Raw genomic sequence first — 20415 nt, forward strand, 5'->3', positions numbered from 1 at the left:
GTGTATTTTGTGCAAGAATATGCAATAAAATCGTCTGCCTAAGAAAAATTGAATTCTTTTGGTAAGTTTTTTATGTTTTTGATGCGTTTTTGGTCATAAAAATGGTCTTCCTCTACTCGGATCTGGGTGTCAATTTTTTTCTACACTTTTCGGTGTATTTTGTGCAAGAATATGCAATAAAATCGTCTGCCTAAGAAAAATTGAATTTTTTTGGTAAGTTTTTTATGTTTTTGATGCGTTTTTGGTCATAAAAATGGTCTTCCTCTACTCGGATCTGGGTGTCAATTTTTTTCTACACTTTTCGGTGTATTTTGTGCAAGAATATGCAATAAAATCGTCTGCCTAAGAAAAATTGAATTTTTTTGGTAAGTTTTTTATGTTTTTGATGCGTTTTTGGTCATAAAAATGGTCTTCCTCTACTCGGATCTGGGTGTCAATTTTTTTCTACACTTTTCGGTGTATTTTGTGCAAGAATATGCAATAAAATCGTCTGCCTAAGAAAAATTGAATTTTTTTGGTAAGTTTTTTATGTTTTTGATGCGTTTTTGGTCATAAAAATGGTCTTCCTCTACTCGGATCTGGGTGTCAATTTTTTTCTACACTTTTCGGTGTATTTTGTGCAAGAATATGCAATAAAATCGTCTGCCTAAGAAAAATTGAATTTTTTTGGTAAGTTTTTTATGTTTTTGATGCGTTTTTGGTCATAAAAATGGTCTTCCTCTACTCGGATCTGGGTGTCAATTTTTTTCTACACTTTTCGGTGTATTTTGTGCAAGAATATGCAATAAAATCGTCTGCCTAAGAAAAATTGAATTTTTTTGGTAAGTTTTTTATGTTTTTGATGCGTTTTTGGTCATAAAAATGGTCTTCCTCTACTCGGATCTGGGTGTCAATTTTTTTCTACACTTTTCGGTGTATTTTGTGCAAGAATATGCAATAAAATCGTCTGCCTAAGAAAAATTGAATTTTTTTGGTAAGTTTTTTATGTTTTTGATGCGTTTTTGGTCATAAAAATGGTCTTCCTCTACTCGGATCTGGGTGTCAATTTTTTTCTACACTTTTCGGTGTATTTTGTGCAAGAATATGCAATAAAATCGTCTGCCTAAGAAAAATTGAATTTTTTTGGTAAGTTTTTTATGTTTTTGATGCGTTTTTGGTCATAAAAATGGTCTTCCTCTACTCGGATCTGGGTGTCAATTTTTTTCTACACTTTTCGGTGTATTTTGTGCAAGAATATGCAATAAAATCGTCTGCCTAAGAAAAATTGAATTTTTTTGGTAAGTTTTTTATGTTTTTGATGCGTTTTTGGTCATAAAAATGGTCTTCCTCTACTCGGATCTGGGTGTCAATTTTTTTCTACACTTTTCGGTGTATTTTGTGCAAGAATATGCAATAAAATCGTCTGCCTAAGAAAAATTGAATTTTTTTGGTAAGTTTTTTATGTTTTTGATGCGTTTTTGGTCATAAAAATGGTCTTCCTCTACTCGGATCTGGGTGTCAATTTTTTTCTACACTTTTCGGTGTATTTTGTGCAAGAATATGCAATAAAATCGTCTGCCTAAGAAAAATTGAATTTTTTTGGTAAGTTTTTTATGTTTTTGATGCGTTTTTGGTCATAAAAATGGTCTTCCTCTACTCGGATCTGGGTGTCAATTTTTTTCTACACTTTTCGGTGTATTTTGTGCAAGAATATGCAATAAAATCGTCTGCCTAAGAAAAATTGAATTTTTTTGGTAAGTTTTTTATGTTTTTGATGCGTTTTTGGTCATAAAAATGGTCTTCCTCTACTCGGATCTGGGTGTCAATTTTTTTCTACACTTTTCGGTGTATTTTGTGCAAGAATATGCAATAAAATCGTCTGCCTAAGAAAAATTGAATTTTTTTGGTAAGTTTTTTATGTTTTTGATGCGTTTTTGGTCATAAAAATGGTCTTCCTCTACTCGGATCTGGGTGTCAATTTTTTTCTACACTTTTCGGTGTATTTTGTGCAAGAATATGCAATAAAATCGTCTGCCTAAGAAAAATTGAATTTTTTTGGTAAGTTTTTTATGTTTTTGATGCGTTTTTGGTCATAAAAATGGTCTTCCTCTACTCGGATCTGGGTGTCAATTTTTTTCTACACTTTTCGGTGTATTTTGTGCAAGAATATGCAATAAAATCGTCTGCCTAAGAAAAATTGAATTTTTTTGGTAAGTTTTTTATGTTTTTGATGCGTTTTTGGTCATAAAAATGGTCTTCCTCTACTCGGATCTGGGTGTCAATTTTTTTCTACACTTTTCGGTGTATTTTGTGCAAGAATATGCAATAAAATCGTCTGCCTAAGAAAAATTGAATTTTTTTGGTAAGTTTTTTATGTTTTTGATGCGTTTTTGGTCATAAAAATGGTCTTCCTCTACTCGGATCTGGGTGTCAATTTTTTTCTACACTTTTCGGTGTATTTTGTGCAAGAATATGCAATAAAATCGTCTGCCTAAGAAAAATTGAATTTTTTTGGTAAGTTTTTTATGTTTTTGATGCGTTTTTGGTCATAAAAATGGTCTTCCTCTACTCGGATCTGGGTGTCAATTTTTTTCTACACTTTTCGGTGTATTTTGTGCAAGAATATGCAATAAAATCGTCTGCCTAAGAAAAATTGAATTTTTTTGGTAAGTTTTTTATGTTTTTGATGCGTTTTTGGTCATAAAAATGGTCTTCCTCTACTCGGATCTGGGTGTCAATTTTTTTCTACACTTTTCGGTGTATTTTGTGCAAGAATATGCAATAAAATCGTCTGCCTAAGAAAAATTGAATTTTTTTGGTAAGTTTTTTATGTTTTTGATGCGTTTTTGGTCATAAAAATGGTCTTCCTCTACTCGGATCTGGGTGTCAATTTTTTTCTACACTTTTCGGTGTATTTTGTGCAAGAATATGCAATAAAATCGTCTGCCTAAGAAAAATTGAATTTTTTTGGTAAGTTTTTTATGTTTTTGATGCGTTTTTGGTCATAAAAATGGTCTTCCTCTACTCGGATCTGGGTGTCAATTTTTTTCTACACTTTTCGGTGTATTTTGTGCAAGAATATGCAATAAAATCGTCTGCCTAAGAAAAATTGAATTTTTTTGGTAAGTTTTTTATGTTTTTGATGCGTTTTTGGTCATAAAAATGGTCTTCCTCTACTCGGATCTGGGTGTCAATTTTTTTCTACACTTTTCGGTGTATTTTGTGCAAGAATATGCAATAAAATCGTCTGCCTAAGAAAAATTGAATTTTTTTGGTAAGTTTTTTATGTTTTTGATGCGTTTTTGGTCATAAAAATGGTCTTCCTCTACTCGGATCTGGGTGTCAATTTTTTTCTACACTTTTCGGTGTATTTTGTGCAAGAATATGCAATAAAATCGTCTGCCTAAGAAAAATTGAATTTTTTTGGTAAGTTTTTTATGTTTTTGATGCGTTTTTGGTCATAAAAATGGTCTTCCTCTACTCGGATCTGGGTGTCAATTTTTTTCTACACTTTTCGGTGTATTTTGTGCAAGAATATGCAATAAAATCGTCTGCCTAAGAAAAATTGAATTTTTTTGGTAAGTTTTTTATGTTTTTGATGCGTTTTTGGTCATAAAAATGGTCTTCCTCTACTCGGATCTGGGTGTCAATTTTTTTCTACACTTTTCGGTGTATTTTGTGCAAGAATATGCAATAAAATCGTCTGCCTAAGAAAAATTGAATTTTTTTGGTAAGTTTTTTATGTTTTTGATGCGTTTTTGGTCATAAAAATGGTCTTCCTCTACTCGGATCTGGGTGTCAATTTTTTTCTACACTTTTCGGTGTATTTTGTGCAAGAATATGCAATAAAATCGTCTGCCTAAGAAAAATTGAATTTTTTTGGTAAGTTTTTTATGTTTTTGATGCGTTTTTGGTCATAAAAATGGTCTTCCTCTACTCGGATCTGGGTGTCAATTTTTTTCTACACTTTTCGGTGTATTTTGTGCAAGAATATGCAATAAAATCGTCTGCCTAAGAAAAATTGAATTTTTTTGGTAAGTTTTTTATGTTTTTGATGCGTTTTTGGTCATAAAAATGGTCTTCCTCTACTCGGATCTGGGTGTCAATTTTTTTCTACACTTTTCGGTGTATTTTGTGCAAGAATATGCAATAAAATCGTCTGCCTAAGAAAAATTGAATTTTTTTGGTAAGTTTTTTATGTTTTTGATGCGTTTTTGGTCATAAAAATGGTCTTCCTCTACTCGGATCTGGGTGTCAATTTTTTTCTACACTTTTCGGTGTATTTTGTGCAAGAATATGCAATAAAATCGTCTGCCTAAGAAAAATTGAATTTTTTTGGTAAGTTTTTTATGTTTTTGATGCGTTTTTGGTCATAAAAATGGTCTTCCTCTACTCGGATCTGGGTGTCAATTTTTTTCTACACTTTTCGGTGTATTTTGTGCAAGAATATGCAATAAAATCGTCTGCCTAAGAAAAATTGAATTTTTTTGGTAAGTTTTTTATGTTTTTGATGCGTTTTTGGTCATAAAAATGGTCTTCCTCTACTCGGATCTGGGTGTCAATTTTTTTCTACACTTTTCGGTGTATTTTGTGCAAGAATATGCAATAAAATCGTCTGCCTAAGAAAAATTGAATTTTTTTGGTAAGTTTTTTATGTTTTTGATGCGTTTTTGGTCATAAAAATGGTCTTCCTCTACTCGGATCTGGGTGTCAATTTTTTTCTACACTTTTCGGTGTATTTTGTGCAAGAATATGCAATAAAATCGTCTGCCTAAGAAAAATTGAATTTTTTTGGTAAGTTTTTTATGTTTTTGATGCGTTTTTGGTCATAAAAATGGTCTTCCTCTACTCGGATCTGGGTGTCAATTTTTTTCTACACTTTTCGGTGTATTTTGTGCAAGAATATGCAATAAAATCGTCTGCCTAAGAAAAATTGAATTTTTTTGGTAAGTTTTTTATGTTTTTGATGCGTTTTTGGTCATAAAAATGGTCTTCCTCTACTCGGATCTGGGTGTCAATTTTTTTCTACACTTTTCGGTGTATTTTGTGCAAGAATATGCAATAAAATCGTCTGCCTAAGAAAAATTGAATTTTTTTGGTAAGTTTTTTATGTTTTTGATGCGTTTTTGGTCATAAAAATGGTCTTCCTCTACTCGGATCTGGGTGTCAATTTTTTTCTACACTTTTCGGTGTATTTTGTGCAAGAATATGCAATAAAATCGTCTGCCTAAGAAAAATTGAATTTTTTTGGTAAGTTTTTTATGTTTTTGATGCGTTTTTGGTCATAAAAATGGTCTTCCTCTACTCGGATCTGGGTGTCAATTTTTTTCTACACTTTTCGGTGTATTTTGTGCAAGAATATGCAATAAAATCGTCTGCCTAAGAAAAATTGAATTTTTTTGGTAAGTTTTTTATGTTTTTGATGCGTTTTTGGTCATAAAAATGGTCTTCCTCTACTCGGATCTGGGTGTCAATTTTTTTCTACACTTTTCGGTGTATTTTGTGCAAGAATATGCAATAAAATCGTCTGCCTAAGAAAAATTGAATTTTTTTGGTAAGTTTTTTATGTTTTTGATGCGTTTTTGGTCATAAAAATGGTCTTCCTCTACTCGGATCTGGGTGTCAATTTTTTTCTACACTTTTCGGTGTATTTTGTGCAAGAATATGCAATAAAATCGTCTGCCTAAGAAAAATTGAATTTTTTTGGTAAGTTTTTTATGTTTTTGATGCGTTTTTGGTCATAAAAATGGTCTTCCTCTACTCGGATCTGGGTGTCAATTTTTTTCTACACTTTTCGGTGTATTTTGTGCAAGAATATGCAATAAAATCGTCTGCCTAAGAAAAATTGAATTTTTTTGGTAAGTTTTTTATGTTTTTGATGCGTTTTTGGTCATAAAAATGGTCTTCCTCTACTCGGATCTGGGTGTCAATTTTTTTCTACACTTTTCGGTGTATTTTGTGCAAGAATATGCAATAAAATCGTCTGCCTAAGAAAAATTGAATTTTTTTGGTAAGTTTTTTATGTTTTTGATGCGTTTTTGGTCATAAAAATGGTCTTCCTCTACTCGGATCTGGGTGTCAATTTTTTTCTACACTTTTCGGTGTATTTTGTGCAAGAATATGCAATAAAATCGTCTGCCTAAGAAAAATTGAATTTTTTTGGTAAGTTTTTTATGTTTTTGATGCGTTTTTGGTCATAAAAATGGTCTTCCTCTACTCGGATCTGGGTGTCAATTTTTTTCTACACTTTTCGGTGTATTTTGTGCAAGAATATGCAATAAAATCGTCTGCCTAAGAAAAATTGAATTCTTTTGGTAAGTTTTTTATGTTTTTGATGCGTTTTTGGTCATAAAAATGGTCTTCCTCTACTCGGATCTGGGTGTCAATTTTTTTCTACACTTTTCGGTGTATTTTGTGCAAGAATATGCAATAAAATCGTCTGCCTAAGAAAAATTGAATTCTTTTGGTAAGTTTTTTATGTTTTTGATGCGTTTTTTGTCATAAAAATGGTCTTCCTTTACTCGGATCTGGGTGTCAATTTTTTTCTACACTTTTCGGTGTATTTTGTGCAAGAATATGCAATAAAATCGTCTGCCTAAGAAAAATTGAATTCTTTTGGTAAGTTTTTTATGTTTTTGATGCGTTTTGGTCATAAAAATGGTCTTCCTCTACTCGGATCTGGGTGTCAATTTTTTTCTACACTTTTCGGTGTATTTTGTGCAAGAATATGCAATAAAATCGTCTGCCTAAGAAAAATTGAATTTTTTTGGTAAGTTTTTTATGTTTTTGATGCGTTTTTGGTCATAAAAATGGTCTTCCTCTACTCGGATCTGGGTGTCAATTTTTTTCTACACTTTTCGGTGTATTTTGTGCAAGAATATGCAATAAAATCGTCTGCCTAAGAAAAATTGAATTCTTTTGGTAAGTTTTTTATGTTTTTGATGCGTTTTTGGTCATAAAAATGGTCTTCCTCTACTCGGATCTGGGTGTCAATTTTTTTCTACACTTTTCGGTGTATTTTGTGCAAGAATATGCAATAAAATCGTCTGCCTAAGAAAAATTGAATTTTTTTGGTAAGTTTTTTATGTTTTTGATGCGTTTTTGGTCATAAAAATGGTCTTCCTCTACTCGGATCTGGGTGTCAATTTTTTTCTACACTTTTCGGTGTATTTTGTGCAAGAATATGCAATAAAATCGTCTGCCTAAGAAAAATTGAATTCTTTTGGTAAGTTTTTTATGTTTTTGATGCGTTTTGGTCATAAAAATGGTCTTCCTCTACTCGGATCTGGGTGTCAATTTTTTTCTACACTTTTCGGTGTATTTTGTGCAAGAATATGCAATAAAATCGTCTGCCTAAGAAAAATTGAATTTTTTTGGTAAGTTTTTTATGTTTTTGATGCGTTTTTGGTCATAAAAATGGTCTTCCTCTACTCGGATCTGGGTGTCAATTTTTTTCTACACTTTTCGGTGTATTTTGTGCAAGAATATGCAATAAAATCGTCTGCCTAAGAAAAATTGAATTTTTTTGGTAAGTTTTTTATGTTTTTGATGCGTTTTTGGTCATAAAAATGGTCTTCCTCTACTCGGATCTGGGTGTCAATTTTTTTCTACACTTTTCGGTGTATTTTGTGCAAGAATATGCAATAAAATCGTCTGCCTAAGAAAAATTGAATTTTTTTGGTAAGTTTTTTATGTTTTTGATGCGTTTTTGGTCATAAAAATGGTCTTCCTCTACTCGGATCGGGCTGTCAATTTTTTTCTACACTTTTAGGTGTATTTTGTGCAAGAAATTGCAATAAAATAGTCTGCCTAAGAAAAAAAAAAATTGAATATAGTTCGGCCACGATAGGTTCTACTGTGTATAAGAAAAAAATTAGGTGTTCAAATTTAAAATTCTATACTTAGAATTATAAATTGTATATGTTATTGAAACTATATTTGTTTTTAATTTAAAAATTCTTGTTTAAAAACAGTGAACAACACCTGTTTTATAATTAATAATTCTTGAAATATTTTTTAGCAGTACCTAATAATTTTTAAACATTATCAATAAACAAATATAACATTCTTGCTACTTCAGTAACTTCCAATTATTGTATTTTAGTTTATTATTTTCTTAAAATATATATTTTAATAATGTTAATTCCATAATTGAGCCGCCGGAAAGTAAAAGGGCGCATAAAGTTTGTACGGCCGTTTGAGTTGGCCGGCTGTACAAATTTTGTACGCCCTTTTACTTTCCGGCGGCTCAATTATTATTATTTTTGTAATAGTGGGTGTCGTTTACTGTCAAAGTGTTAGCCACTGTGCCCGTTACTCTACTTGTGTGTCAAGTATTTGCAACTGTGCATAACAAAGTGAACGCCGCCTTAAATTGCCCATCTAATGCAGCTTGCTTTTGCCAGGAAAATATCTTAAAAATTCATATTAAAACGATGCTTAAGGCTATGTGGGAAATACCCACGTGACCCCCATGCAAAAAACATGGTTTCGTATTACCAAGTTTTCTATAATATGGTAAAGAGTTTTTGGTTGAAATTTGTAAAATATGATAGAGAGTAGCATTCAGTATGGCGCTGTTCTCGGTTTGAAGCAATATTTTGCGTTTAAGTATTAAAAATAATTGGACGAAACATTTTAAAAAAAAATTTTTAAGTTGAAAGCAAAGTTATTTGGCTTACCGTGCAAGCTTACTGAGCAATCTTGCGATAATCTTATTGTGCAATCTTGCTGTAATCTTACACTACAATCTTTCGGTAAGGTTACCATGCTAGCTTGGGTCAGATGGAACACTTGAAGCTTGCAGTAAGCTTGCGTCAAGTTTGCCGTGCAATGTTAGCAATATTGCGCGGTAAGCTGGTTGTAAGGTTGCTACAAGCTTACGTGCTATCTGGCTCTGTGTATAACATTTAAATAAAATTACGGTAAAAAATAACAGTAAGAAAACTCAAGTAATCTTTCTAAAATTCGGCAAAATTTGTGCAATAAAAAAATTGTTTGACATTTTAATATAGAAAAAGAGTAAAAATAAAAAAAATACAATAATTATTATTATAACGATTATTATTTCCATACCTTAGAATAATTGTTTCCATTTTTAATGATGATTTCCTCAAACTACGTGATATCCATTGTAAACTGACAGAAACACGCGCGATTTTAAAAATTCCGGAAACTCTCTAACCCGTGTTTTAATTTAACTAAAAAAAATTTTTTTTTACATATATTTATTATAAACGATCGCGGTTTTAAAATACTCGAAAACTCCCGAAATACACTTTTATAACAATAAAAATTTAATAATAACATATAAAAATTCCTGTGAAAAAAAACATGTTTTATTATTTTAAAAATTGCAATATTTTATTTCCAAAAAATTAAATTTGTTTGGAAATAATAATAATATATATGTATATATATATATATATGAAAAAATATTTTTTTAATTTGTTTACAATAAAAGTATAATGACAGAATTTTCTAATAATATCTATGATATGTTATCAAGATATATTTATGATAACGTAATTATATCTATACTTGAATTTAAGTTTGAATTTTCCTACAATCGTAATGTTGACTTCTTAAGTGATACATATACAAATAAAGTAAACGAAAATTTAAAAAAAAAAATTTACAATGCATTCAGTGAGTAAAAATATTAAAATAATTTTTTAGAATTTGAAAAATATTTCCTTATACTTGTTTTTAAATATTTACATTTTAATGTAATTTTATTTCATTCATTTTATCGCAAGGGAAATTGAATTGCATTATTATTTGTTTTTTTTTTTAATTTCAATTTAAATAATATTTTTAACGGTTTTTTTTATATTGGAAAAATTTTTTTGATTTAATAAAAAATTTATTTGAACTAAAATTTATTTAATTTAAATAAAAATGATTTTGTTAAATTAGCAATTATTATTCGATACGAAAAAATTTTTTTACTTGAACAAAAAATTATTAATTTAAATAAAGATGATTCGGTTAAATTAACAATTATCATATAATTAAAATAACCAAATTCATTTGGTTTAACTAAAAATTATTTGATTCAATTAAAAATTATTTTACAATATATACAAAACTTTTCTTTGATATTATCAAATAATAATCAAATTATTATTTGATTTAAATAAAAATTAATTTAGTTAAACTAAAAATTATTTGATTCAATTAAATAATATTTTGTTTATTATAAAAAAATATTTCTTTGATAATATAAAGTCATTATGAACAGACAATATATGAATATAAAAAAAAAATTCTTTTTTCACTTCATTTTCATTTTCAAAAGTAGACTAACGATTGTTGATCTATATTTACTATACGAGTTCTAGTTCCATGTATACTTATTACTTGAAGAGAAATTGTTTGCATGCTTCGAGTTTTTTTATATCTATATATCTATATATATATATATTGTGAGAAACCAATCTGAAAATCGAAACAAATTATGGATTCTCCGTAAGAAAGGAATTTCATTTTTTAAAGCGTAAAATTTTAGATCAAATATTGAAAAAAAAATGTGCGATTGTATTTTTTTCCCCTTTTTCTTTCTCTTTTGCATAAATTTTCATGTGCATGACAATTGTGAGTTGAAAATTGCATCCATTTATTCACAAAGCAAACAATTGATCGCAACACCTACATCGGAGAATTCATTATAAATTCCTTCTCATGGAGATATACATAAATGTATCTATATATACTATATGTTCATCATGGCCTAGAAAAAAGTCCTCTTTTATATAGAATTTAAAAAAAAAATTTTAAATAGTAATATGAAAAAAAAAATCCAATAACAAGTCGTGATATTTCTAGGTTTTTTTTCATTTTTTTTTTCAAAAACAATTATTTTAATTTTTATAAAAAATTTCCTATGCATATCTCAAATATAATGACAATAGAAATAATAATTAATTATTATTAATTAATTAATTAATTTAATAACTAATAATAATTAAAATTTGAAGATTTAAAAAATTTTAATTAATACAACAAAAATTTGGTTACGGTGACTAATATTTGGTTCGAACAACCAAAAATTTTCATTTGTATACAAATAGGAAAAAAAATGTGTTTTATTGTTGAAACAGAATATTTTTCTAAGCGGTAAAAATCCAGAAATGGATGAAAAAAAATTATCGAAATTATTATTATTATTATTAATTAGTAAATAATTTCATAAATTATTATATGTTATCAATAATGTAATTAATAATTTCTGATGCTAATAATAACAATGAAGTTTAATTTAAGTGGCATTTTGAAACATATTATTTACATTTTTGATTTCAACATTTATTGTTTAGTTTTAGTTTTTTAATATCTAAAATTATTGTTAAGTACTTTGTATCAAAGAACTTTAAACCCTTAAATCATAGAAATAAATAAATAAATTATTTATAAATAATAATCGATTTTCATTTATCCATAACTAACATCATCTTATAAATTATTAATTAATAATTATTACCATTTTATAATAAATCATAATATATCAATTATTTATTGGTTAAATTTCAAATTATAAATTATTAAATATAAAATAAACAATAGGTACTTTTAAGTAAACTAAAAAATAGTAAGAAAATGAATTGCTTAATTTAAAATGTTAAAATTGCATGATATTATAGTTAATTATTTTTCTTTTCTACTTACGTTTAAAGATGTCGTTTCATTTTGGCGTGACTGAGACAATTTTATTTGAAAAATGGCAAACGACAAACTGGCAGGAAATTTTAGGTTCCTCAATTGGTGTCATTCTTCTGGGCACAGTTTATGAAGCACTGAAAAGTTATCGGTATATTGATTAGAATTATACATTTTTTAATCAAATGATATATATATACATTGTAACATTTTCAAATTATTAATTCAAAATTTTTATGTTTCAGTGACTATCTTTATAAAATGACTTCAAACAATTGTCAACATAAAGTTTCATCTAAAAAGTAAATATTTAATTAATTTTCAATGATCTGTATTTACTGGAGAAAAATTAGGTTAAAAATTTAATTTATTTAATTTTTTTAATTTTGTTTATAATATATTTCATTAATAAATTATTATTAATATTATTATTATTAAAATATTTATGGGTGAAGAAAATTTATTTCGAATATTTCAGAATCGAACTAAGAGAAATTTCTAACAAAAAATTCTTAAACTTCCATTTTCAAATTTTTTGTAGATCGAATTAAAAATTTTTGTATAGTTTTTAGTTTTAATGGTTAACAAAATTTAGGACACAATAATTAAGTTTTACAAATTTTTAAATTAATTTTTTAAAAATAATTGAATTGTAGAACATTTTACAATTGAAATTCATTTTTTGTAAATTCAAACTGCTGTAGTTTCTATTTTAATTTCTGACAATAATTCAATTTTAGAATTTTGATCTGAAACATTTTTAAATAATTGAATTTTTAAAGAAATATTAAAATTATTAAAAATAATATTAAAAATAATTGAATTTTGAAAGAGTTACAGTTAATATTTTTCGAAATAATTGAATTAGATTTTGTTAAAGACAATAATTAAATTTTACAAAATTGAATATAATTTATTAAATAATTTTAGATAACATTTTTGAAAAGTAATTGAATTTTCTAAAATTTACCAATCAGATTTTTGAAAATAATTTAACTTCAAGTGATTGTTAATTGGATTTTTTTTGTTATTTCTGTTATTGAAGAAATTATTAAAAATTACAGAGAAAAATAGAACTTTAACAGTTTATAATTGAAAAATGCTTTTAGATAATTGAATTTTTGAAGAATTATTATAAAATTCATAAAAAATAATTGAATTTCATTAATTTTATTTGCTGATTTTTTTTTTAATTTTAAACAATTGTTGATGTTCTTAAAAATGAAAAATAATTGAATTTTGAAAGAGTTACAGTTGAATTTATTAAATTTCAGAAAGATTTAGATGGAAAATTTTGGAAATTATTCAATTTTCGAAGGTTTTAAATTAAAATTTTTGAAAATAATTGAATTTCAAGTGATTTTAAATTGAAATTTTTGTTAATTTAATTTGATGATTTTTTTTTAATTTTAAACAATTATTGAATTTCATAAAATTTGTAATTGAAAAGTAGTTTAAGATAATTGAATTTTTGTGAAAAATTTCATTAAAATTATTGAAAATAATTTATTTATATTTAAAAAAAAATAATAATAATAAGACAGTTACCAGTGAAACAAATAAAGCTGTTCGACACTAATTAATAGAAAGGGGGGGAAGAAGGAAGATAAATATTTATTAACCTAATTAATATAGAATTTCTAAAAAAAAAATTATTTTCTTTTAATTTTGCAGGGAAAGCTTATTATCCATTGTTCACGCTGTTCAAACAATATTACACGCAATTCAAGCAATTTTAGGTTACTTTTTGATGTTCATTTTTATGACGTACAATGTTTATTTATGCATAGCTGTCATTATTGGAATGAGTGTTGGCTATTTTATTTTTGCTTGGCAAAAAACAGGAAATAATAATAACGAATGTTGTGCATAATATTAGACTATTTAATTTTGTAAAAAATTTAATTAATGTAATTATAATTTATTAATATATTTTTAACAAAATGTGAATTTAATTTATTTATTAATTTATAAATTAAACTAGCAAAATTAAACGCGCGAAATTAGGGATATGATTGTTTATTATAAAGAAATTAAAATTAATATTATCAATAATATTTTTAATTTATTATAATATTATTACATTGTTAATAATAATAATGAAAATTATATTTTTACATAATTAATATTTAATAGAATTGAGACGAAGCTGAAGTACGCAACATTTATCAATAAAGACATTTTTTTAAAAAAGTTAAATATTACGTCTAAATTATATATATTTAACATAGGCGAAATAGTTATTTGAAGAATGCTTTAATATGTAATTTAAGCTTAATATACAACTTTTAAAAAAAATTTCTTGGTAAACGTTGTGTACTTCAGCTTCTTGAATTAAATTCTATTTAAGGAAGTTCTCTCGCAAACAGAAATGACGAAGAGTTAATTATCAAACTTGATAAACTGATAGATAATGGTTTAAAGAAGATGTAGTTAAATTTTTAGAGGTCTAGGTGGATTTTGACAAAAGATATAAATAATTTTCTCTTTTCACATTTAACACGGGTTCTTATGGGAAATTGAATTTTTTGGTCTGAAATCTCAAATTGTGAAAAATCTGACGAAAAGATATTACTGGAACTTTATATACATAAAGTTTAATAGCCAATGTTCACTTACTTTTAATAAAATTGATCAGACCTGGCTTAGGAGACTCACAATTAATTATTTTGTCTAAAAAAACACCGTATTTTGACAATCAGAAATTACTTAGCACAACGCTTGGCAACGTTGCGTCTTGTAGGTTAGGTATAGAAAAAGCGCGAAATTTGAAAGTAATATAAGTAGTATATACATATAATAGTATATTCTTCAAAGATTCATAATAATGAATAATAATTTGAATTTGCTTATAAAAAATTAAGATTTTTAAAATAATAAATTATTATTATTATTATTTAACGAAAATAAATCAAACAATAGCAGACGACACGAAACGGAACGGGGGAAATATAATCCAACGTTGCCAAGCGTTGAGCTAGTACTACGTGATACAAATGAAAACTTAAATGGGCATTGATTTGACTGACGTTGGAGGGAGAGAACTTCCTTAAATATTTAACATAATCAATTTTTTTTAAATTTAATTTAATTTTTTTTTCTGAATCATCTTCTTTTTCTTCATTTTTATTTATTTTTTTAACTCTCTCAATTCTTCTGCGCAAATATTCATTGTCCACATTTTTTTCCAGTTTTTTAATGTCGCTGACATCGTTGATCGAAATATAAGGAGGATCTGTAGAAAAACAACTTTATTTTTAACCAAAATTTTACATATTCAAATATATAAATTCAATTATTTTTTTATAAATCCATAATTTTTCAAACATGATATCGAGGAAATTATTTTATCAAAGATTCTAAAAAATTTAATTTTTGAAAACGTTAAGAAAATAAATTATTTTATAATAATTTTTATTTATTAAGTTTTATTACATGAAAGGTAGAAAAAATGATTTTATCTTAATAATTAATTATTTGTAAAAAAAACGTTTGTTGATCTTTTTGAAAGATTAGAAATAAATATTTGTATGTGATTTTCTAAAAAAAAAAAACAATTTATGCTCTCACGATATTTTGTTTAAAAATAATAAAATTAATAATACAATGTTTAAAAATTCTGTCAGCCATAAGTTAAGATTAGTCAATTTTTAGTCAGATTAATAAAAAAACATTTAAAAAAATGGTCAAATATCAAATTAAAAAATTGAATAAAAATTTGATGTTACGGAGTGAAGTTTTAATACTAGTTTTCATTCAATTTTCTTTAATGATCTGATTGAAAATTTTTAAGTCTTATTATATGTCTGGCAGAATGTTTATTAATGAAAATAATTTTATTATTTTGGAACAAAAATACCATCTAAAATCATGCACGCGTGATTTGCTCTTTTTAAAAAATTAATAAAAATTTATATTTAAATATCTGTAGATAATTTTTCAGAAATTCTTCAAGAAAATTTTCGATTTAAAATTTAAATTGATAATTTTTAATATAACATATATCGGTAATGGTCTTGTAAAAATTTCTTATCATCAAAATATTTATCATTAAATAAAATTTTTTATTTTTTATTATATAATAATAAATAATAATTATTATTATTAATCTATTATATGAAATATATAAATTTTCAATTGCCTATAATAAAAAAAAATATTTTGCAAAAAAAAATTATAACCAAAAAATAATAAAAATATTTGTTATTAAATGAAATTTTTTATTTTTTATTATTATATAATAATAAATAAATTATTTATAAATTATTTAATTTAAATTTAATATTTAATATATATTATTCAATATTCCTAATTAATTAATTAATGTAACATATATAAATATATATAAAATATAATAATTTAAATTTTATTTTAAATAAAAATTATTAAAAAAAATTAATATTTAGTCAAAATTAAAAATTTATATGTATATATAATATAAATTTTTTTAATTATAATGACAAAAATAAATAAATATTTTGTGAAAAAAAATTTAATTTGTAATATATAATATAAATAAATAAATAATATAAAATGTTTTTTATTATTTTTAAAATTAATTAAATTATCGTGATTAATTAAATAAATTTTTGAAATTTCATAAAATTATTATATATTTTAAATTAAACTTACCATCAACTTATGCAGCTTACTCTAACAGCAATCGAATCAATTTTTCTCACAATCCTCACAATTTTTTTGCATGATTCTAACAATTTTATAATTTTTAATAATTAAAATACGACCGCACAAATGACAATGTCAAAACATTGAAAAATTTTAACCAACATAAAATAATGTCAAACAACACATTTAAAAAAAAACAAAAGACCTATAACAAATACTAACTTCAGGTGTGGACAGAATTAATTAACGAAAGATATTCAGGATTATTATATGTAATTGTTTAAAATTGACATATGGGTATATAATTTAAAGTTAACTATATACTCTGCTTTAATGAACAATTGAACGGACAGTCAAAGCAAAAGTTAGTGTAATTATATATTTTCGTATTTTTGAAATAGAAAAAAAAATATATTTTTTTCCAATATGATATTCCGTGTTTGTATAGAGGGAAAAAATTAGGTCTTTACAGCCCGAATAATAGCGGACTGAAAAGATTTGCCTGCCTTTAATTGGTGAAAATATACAAAATTTAATTATTTATAATTGCATTGAAATAGTTTTACAAAATTTAAAAAATAATTTTATAAAATTTGATATTTATTTTCTTTCCGCGTAAATTACTTATTTATTTTAAAATTCAAAAATATGAAAACAGCCTTTACTAACTTTTATTCTCTAATTGTTTGTCTGATTTTTCCTCAATTTATATAAACAACTAATTTCCATCCAATTTTAATTTTCAAAATTAGCATTTTTTATATTATATAATAATTATGTAAAGAAAAATATTTATAATAAAAAATAGTAAGAGAAACAATTTTAATTTTTTTTTTTTTAATTTCGATAATTAACTTTCTATCTATTAGGTAAACGATCAAATTATTAGAGCTCACTGTATTATTGATAAAGTCTTATCTTATCGAATGCAATGCGAGTATTCATTTTGTACAAAATATAATGTTTTTCACGTGACGAAGTGGTAATTTTAGAGAGTAATGTTGAGTGCGACTATACCTCTGTGAGAGTTTGTCATCAAGTGTTTTTATTTTTTTTTTTTTAATAAGAAAAAAAAATAATAAAAATTAGAAATTAAAATGAATAAATGTTCAACCTCGAATATCGCGTGTGCTTGCAGTAGTAATCAAATAAAAGACTATAAAACATCAAGGGAAATTCTTTTTGGATGGGATAAATTTAGTACAATAGCATCACTTGTTTTAATTATTGCTCTTATTACCTGGTGTGTGATTTTCTTCCTCTCAATTGAAAATCATGTAGTTGATTCGGAAAATCATGGTGGTCACGGTGATCATGTTGATCATACCGGTCATGGTGGTCATGAAGACAATGAAGATCACAGCAATCATCACGTTCTTCCATTAATATCGAAATTTGCAATGACAACAAATTAAAAAAAGACGGATTTTGTACAGTTACCTGAGAACAAATTTTTATTAACAATCTAAGGTATATAAAATTTAATATTTATAATTTCGTTTTTGTATTATTTATTATAATTTATAATCATTGGAATGTTATATTTACAGGGTGTCTAACAAACTGTTAGAAAAAAAAATTCCCTGACTTTTCCCTGACCTAAATTACACTAAAAAATTTTTTATTTTGATCAAATAAAATTTATTTTGATACAATTAAATCATTTACCTTTCTATTATCCACTAATTTAATATGTATTTGAACCAAATAAATAATGTTTCATGAAAAATAAAATATTTAAGTGAAATAAATAAACTAATTGGGGACGTATAAATATTCTCAACATTTAATTTAAAGGAATTTTTACGGCGTCAAAATTTTAAATTATCAAATTTTTATTTAGTAAAATTATATAAAGCAGATTTTCTAGTACATTGAATTTCAAATTAATACAATTTCAATTTAACGGAATTTATGTCAAGAAAATTTTTTTTAATAAAATTGTTATTTTAATAAAATTTCGATTTATCAAAATATTTACTTAACAGAATTGTCATTGAATAAATCCAAAATATCAGAATTTCTATTTAACAAAATTCTTAATTAACAAAGTTTTTATTAAAGAAACTTTTAATTCGAACTAATTCTTATTTAATGGTATGTGGGCAAAGGACGTTTTTTTGTGGTTTGAAACTTATTCTGAAATAAAAAATGATTTTGGGTTAAAATTTTTGGAGAAATGATTTTGTTTGGTACAAGGAATCTCGCTGTTCTACTCATTTACCATAACTTAACGTAAAAATAATAAAAATAAAGCAATAAATAGTAAAATAATGTATTATATCATAGTTCATTCAGCGGCCAAAAGCTCGAATTGGCGCTGTTTACTGGTTTAAAAATGACACTTTTTAAACTTCATTTTTTAATAATTTTACTCAAAATTATGTATTTTTCGGAGAACAGCGAGATTCCTTGTACTCTAATCTATGATCTCTCAAAATTTTAGACAAAAATCTTTTCTCATTTTAGAGTGAAACGTATACTACCAAAACACATTTTCCCATACTAGGTCACGTGGGAGGTTCCCACATAACCTTAACAGAATTCTCATTTAAGACAAATTCTACTTAATTCTTTTTCTATCAATTTTTATAGACATAAATTTCGTTAAATTGAAATTATATTAATTAAACATTTTTAAAAAGTATTAGAAAAAATACTTTATAAGACTTCTGGTAAATAGAAATTTTTTAAATCCAATTTTAGTTAAATGTAAATTGAAAATTTTGCATAATATAAAATCCACTTTATACAATTTTGTTAAATAGAAATTATTTAGCATTAAATAATAAATTATTCGTATTAATAAATAATTTACTTTATTTGAAGTTGAAACGATAAAATATTTTTTGAATTTTAAAAGAAATCAAGAAATTGAAAATAAAAGAAAATTAAAGTTAAAAAGACGTGTCTCGACTTTTTTTACTAGAGTAAGGATTACAGTACCTTTTTTTCTTGAAAAATAAGTGAAAAAAATGGTGCTGACAAAAAGATAATAAAAAAACTGATAAATAAAATTACTTAATTTGCAAAATAACTCATTTTTATCTATTCAAATTTTTCATCAATGAAATAAGCAATAATAACTTAAAATTTGTGTAAATTGAATTTTAAATAAATTAAAAAATAATAAATCAATCAAAAATTGAATAAATTGAAATTCGGTTAATTTTAAACATTAATGATTTGAAATTTATACATAATTATTAAATTTCGAATTATTTAAAATTTATTTAAATTTAAAATTGGATAGATTAAAATTCAGATAATTTGAAAAATTAATTAAAATTTGGATAAATTAAAATTCGGATAATTTGAAGCTTAAATCGATTAATCTTTACAGATAGATTGAAATTTCTTTAATTTTAAGTTTCGAACGATTGAATTGACATTTTTAATTAAAATTTTAATAAATAAATTTGTTTTGACCAAGAAAAATAGAATTAATGGAAAGTTGGATCACTTAAAATTTAAATTAAAATTTATATTTAACAAATTTATATTTGAATTGATTAAAATTTTAATAAAATAAAATTCAATTAAATTATGTGAATCAGTTTCATGAAAACACAGTAGAAAAACCACCAGAGAACCCGTGACACGACCAACTGTTATTTTTACTTTTCCTTGATTTGTGGCTACCCTTATATTAAATCATTTATTTTGATTATTATTATTATTTTAATTATTATTAATAATAATTTATTCTTATTATTAATAAATAAACAAATAAAATGTTTGTAAAAGCATAATTACTTTTCATCTATAGTTGAAATATTATTTTGTTTCAGACATAAGAAGATTTGAAGCCGAAATTTCTGAAACATTATAACTGTAAGATTCAACTTTTTTATAAAAATGTTGTATAATCGATTGAAGAGAATACCGAAGATCACTGTTGATTATTGATTATTTAAAATCAAATATTTTGTAAGAAATTTAAAAAAAATTTTTAATTATTTATCACCGAATACATGCATTTTTATTATATTACTATTTTTTTAAACACATGCATATTTATCATAAAAAAAAAAAATTTTTTTTGTACCATCGAGAATGTAAAAAAAAATGTAATACTATGTGTCTTATTTTATAAAAATTATATACCTAACTTATTTTCAATTAAGAAACGGAAATTATTCTAACAATATA

The 20415-nt window shown here is 24.9% G+C and overlaps 2 protein-coding genes and 1 long non-coding RNA gene across 3 annotated transcripts; 2 read left to right on the forward strand and 1 right to left on the reverse strand.

Moving 5' to 3' along the window:
* The first annotated feature begins 9536 nt into the window (after window positions 1-9536).
* Window positions 9537-13587, forward strand: LOC127282516 (high affinity copper uptake protein 1-like). Its single transcript, XM_051306788.1, has 4 exons — window positions 9537-9627; window positions 11655-11788; window positions 11883-11939; window positions 13312-13587. Exons 1-4 carry the CDS (start codon window positions 9619-9621, stop codon window positions 13508-13510), a joined length of 399 nt encoding a protein of 132 aa, XP_051162745.1. The 5' UTR covers window positions 9537-9618; the 3' UTR covers window positions 13511-13587.
* Window positions 13588-14583: 996 nt separating this feature from the next.
* LOC127282534 (uncharacterized) lies at window positions 14584-16507 on the reverse strand. Its single transcript, XR_007843214.1, has 2 exons — window positions 16270-16507; window positions 14584-14872 (listed from the first exon to the last, which is right to left on the reverse strand). It is a non-coding gene; the product is annotated as an uncharacterized LOC127282534 (long non-coding RNA).
* A 685-nt stretch (window positions 16508-17192) lies between these two features.
* LOC127282584 (uncharacterized) lies at window positions 17193-20234 on the forward strand. Its single transcript, XM_051306917.1, has 2 exons — window positions 17193-17733; window positions 20055-20234. The coding sequence occupies exon 1, from the start codon at window positions 17361-17363 to the stop codon at window positions 17676-17678; it is 318 nt and encodes a 105-aa protein (XP_051162874.1). The 5' UTR covers window positions 17193-17360; the 3' UTR covers window positions 17679-17733; window positions 20055-20234.
* The last annotated feature ends 181 nt before the right edge of the window (window positions 20235-20415 follow it).

Source organism: Leptopilina boulardi, unplaced genomic scaffold, assembly GCF_019393585.1.
Source record: "Leptopilina boulardi isolate dan_hultmark-lab unplaced genomic scaffold, ZJU_Lbou_2.1 LbouV2_300, whole genome shotgun sequence".
NCBI classification, from domain to species: Eukaryota; Metazoa; Arthropoda; class Insecta; order Hymenoptera; family Figitidae; genus Leptopilina; species Leptopilina boulardi.

Coding starts and splice junctions, on each gene's coding strand:
- LOC127282516 (XM_051306788.1), top strand. Junction 11,789..11,882: donor GAAGCACTGAAAAGTTATCG/GTATATTGATTA, acceptor TTTATGTTTCAG/TGACTATCTTTATAAAATGA. Junction 11,940..13,311: donor CATAAAGTTTCATCTAAAAA/GTAAATATTTAA, acceptor TTAATTTTGCAG/GGAAAGCTTATTATCCATTG.
- LOC127282584 (XM_051306917.1), top strand. CDS start 17,361: ATGAATAAATGTTCAACCTCGAATATCGCGTGTGCTTGCAGTAGTAAT.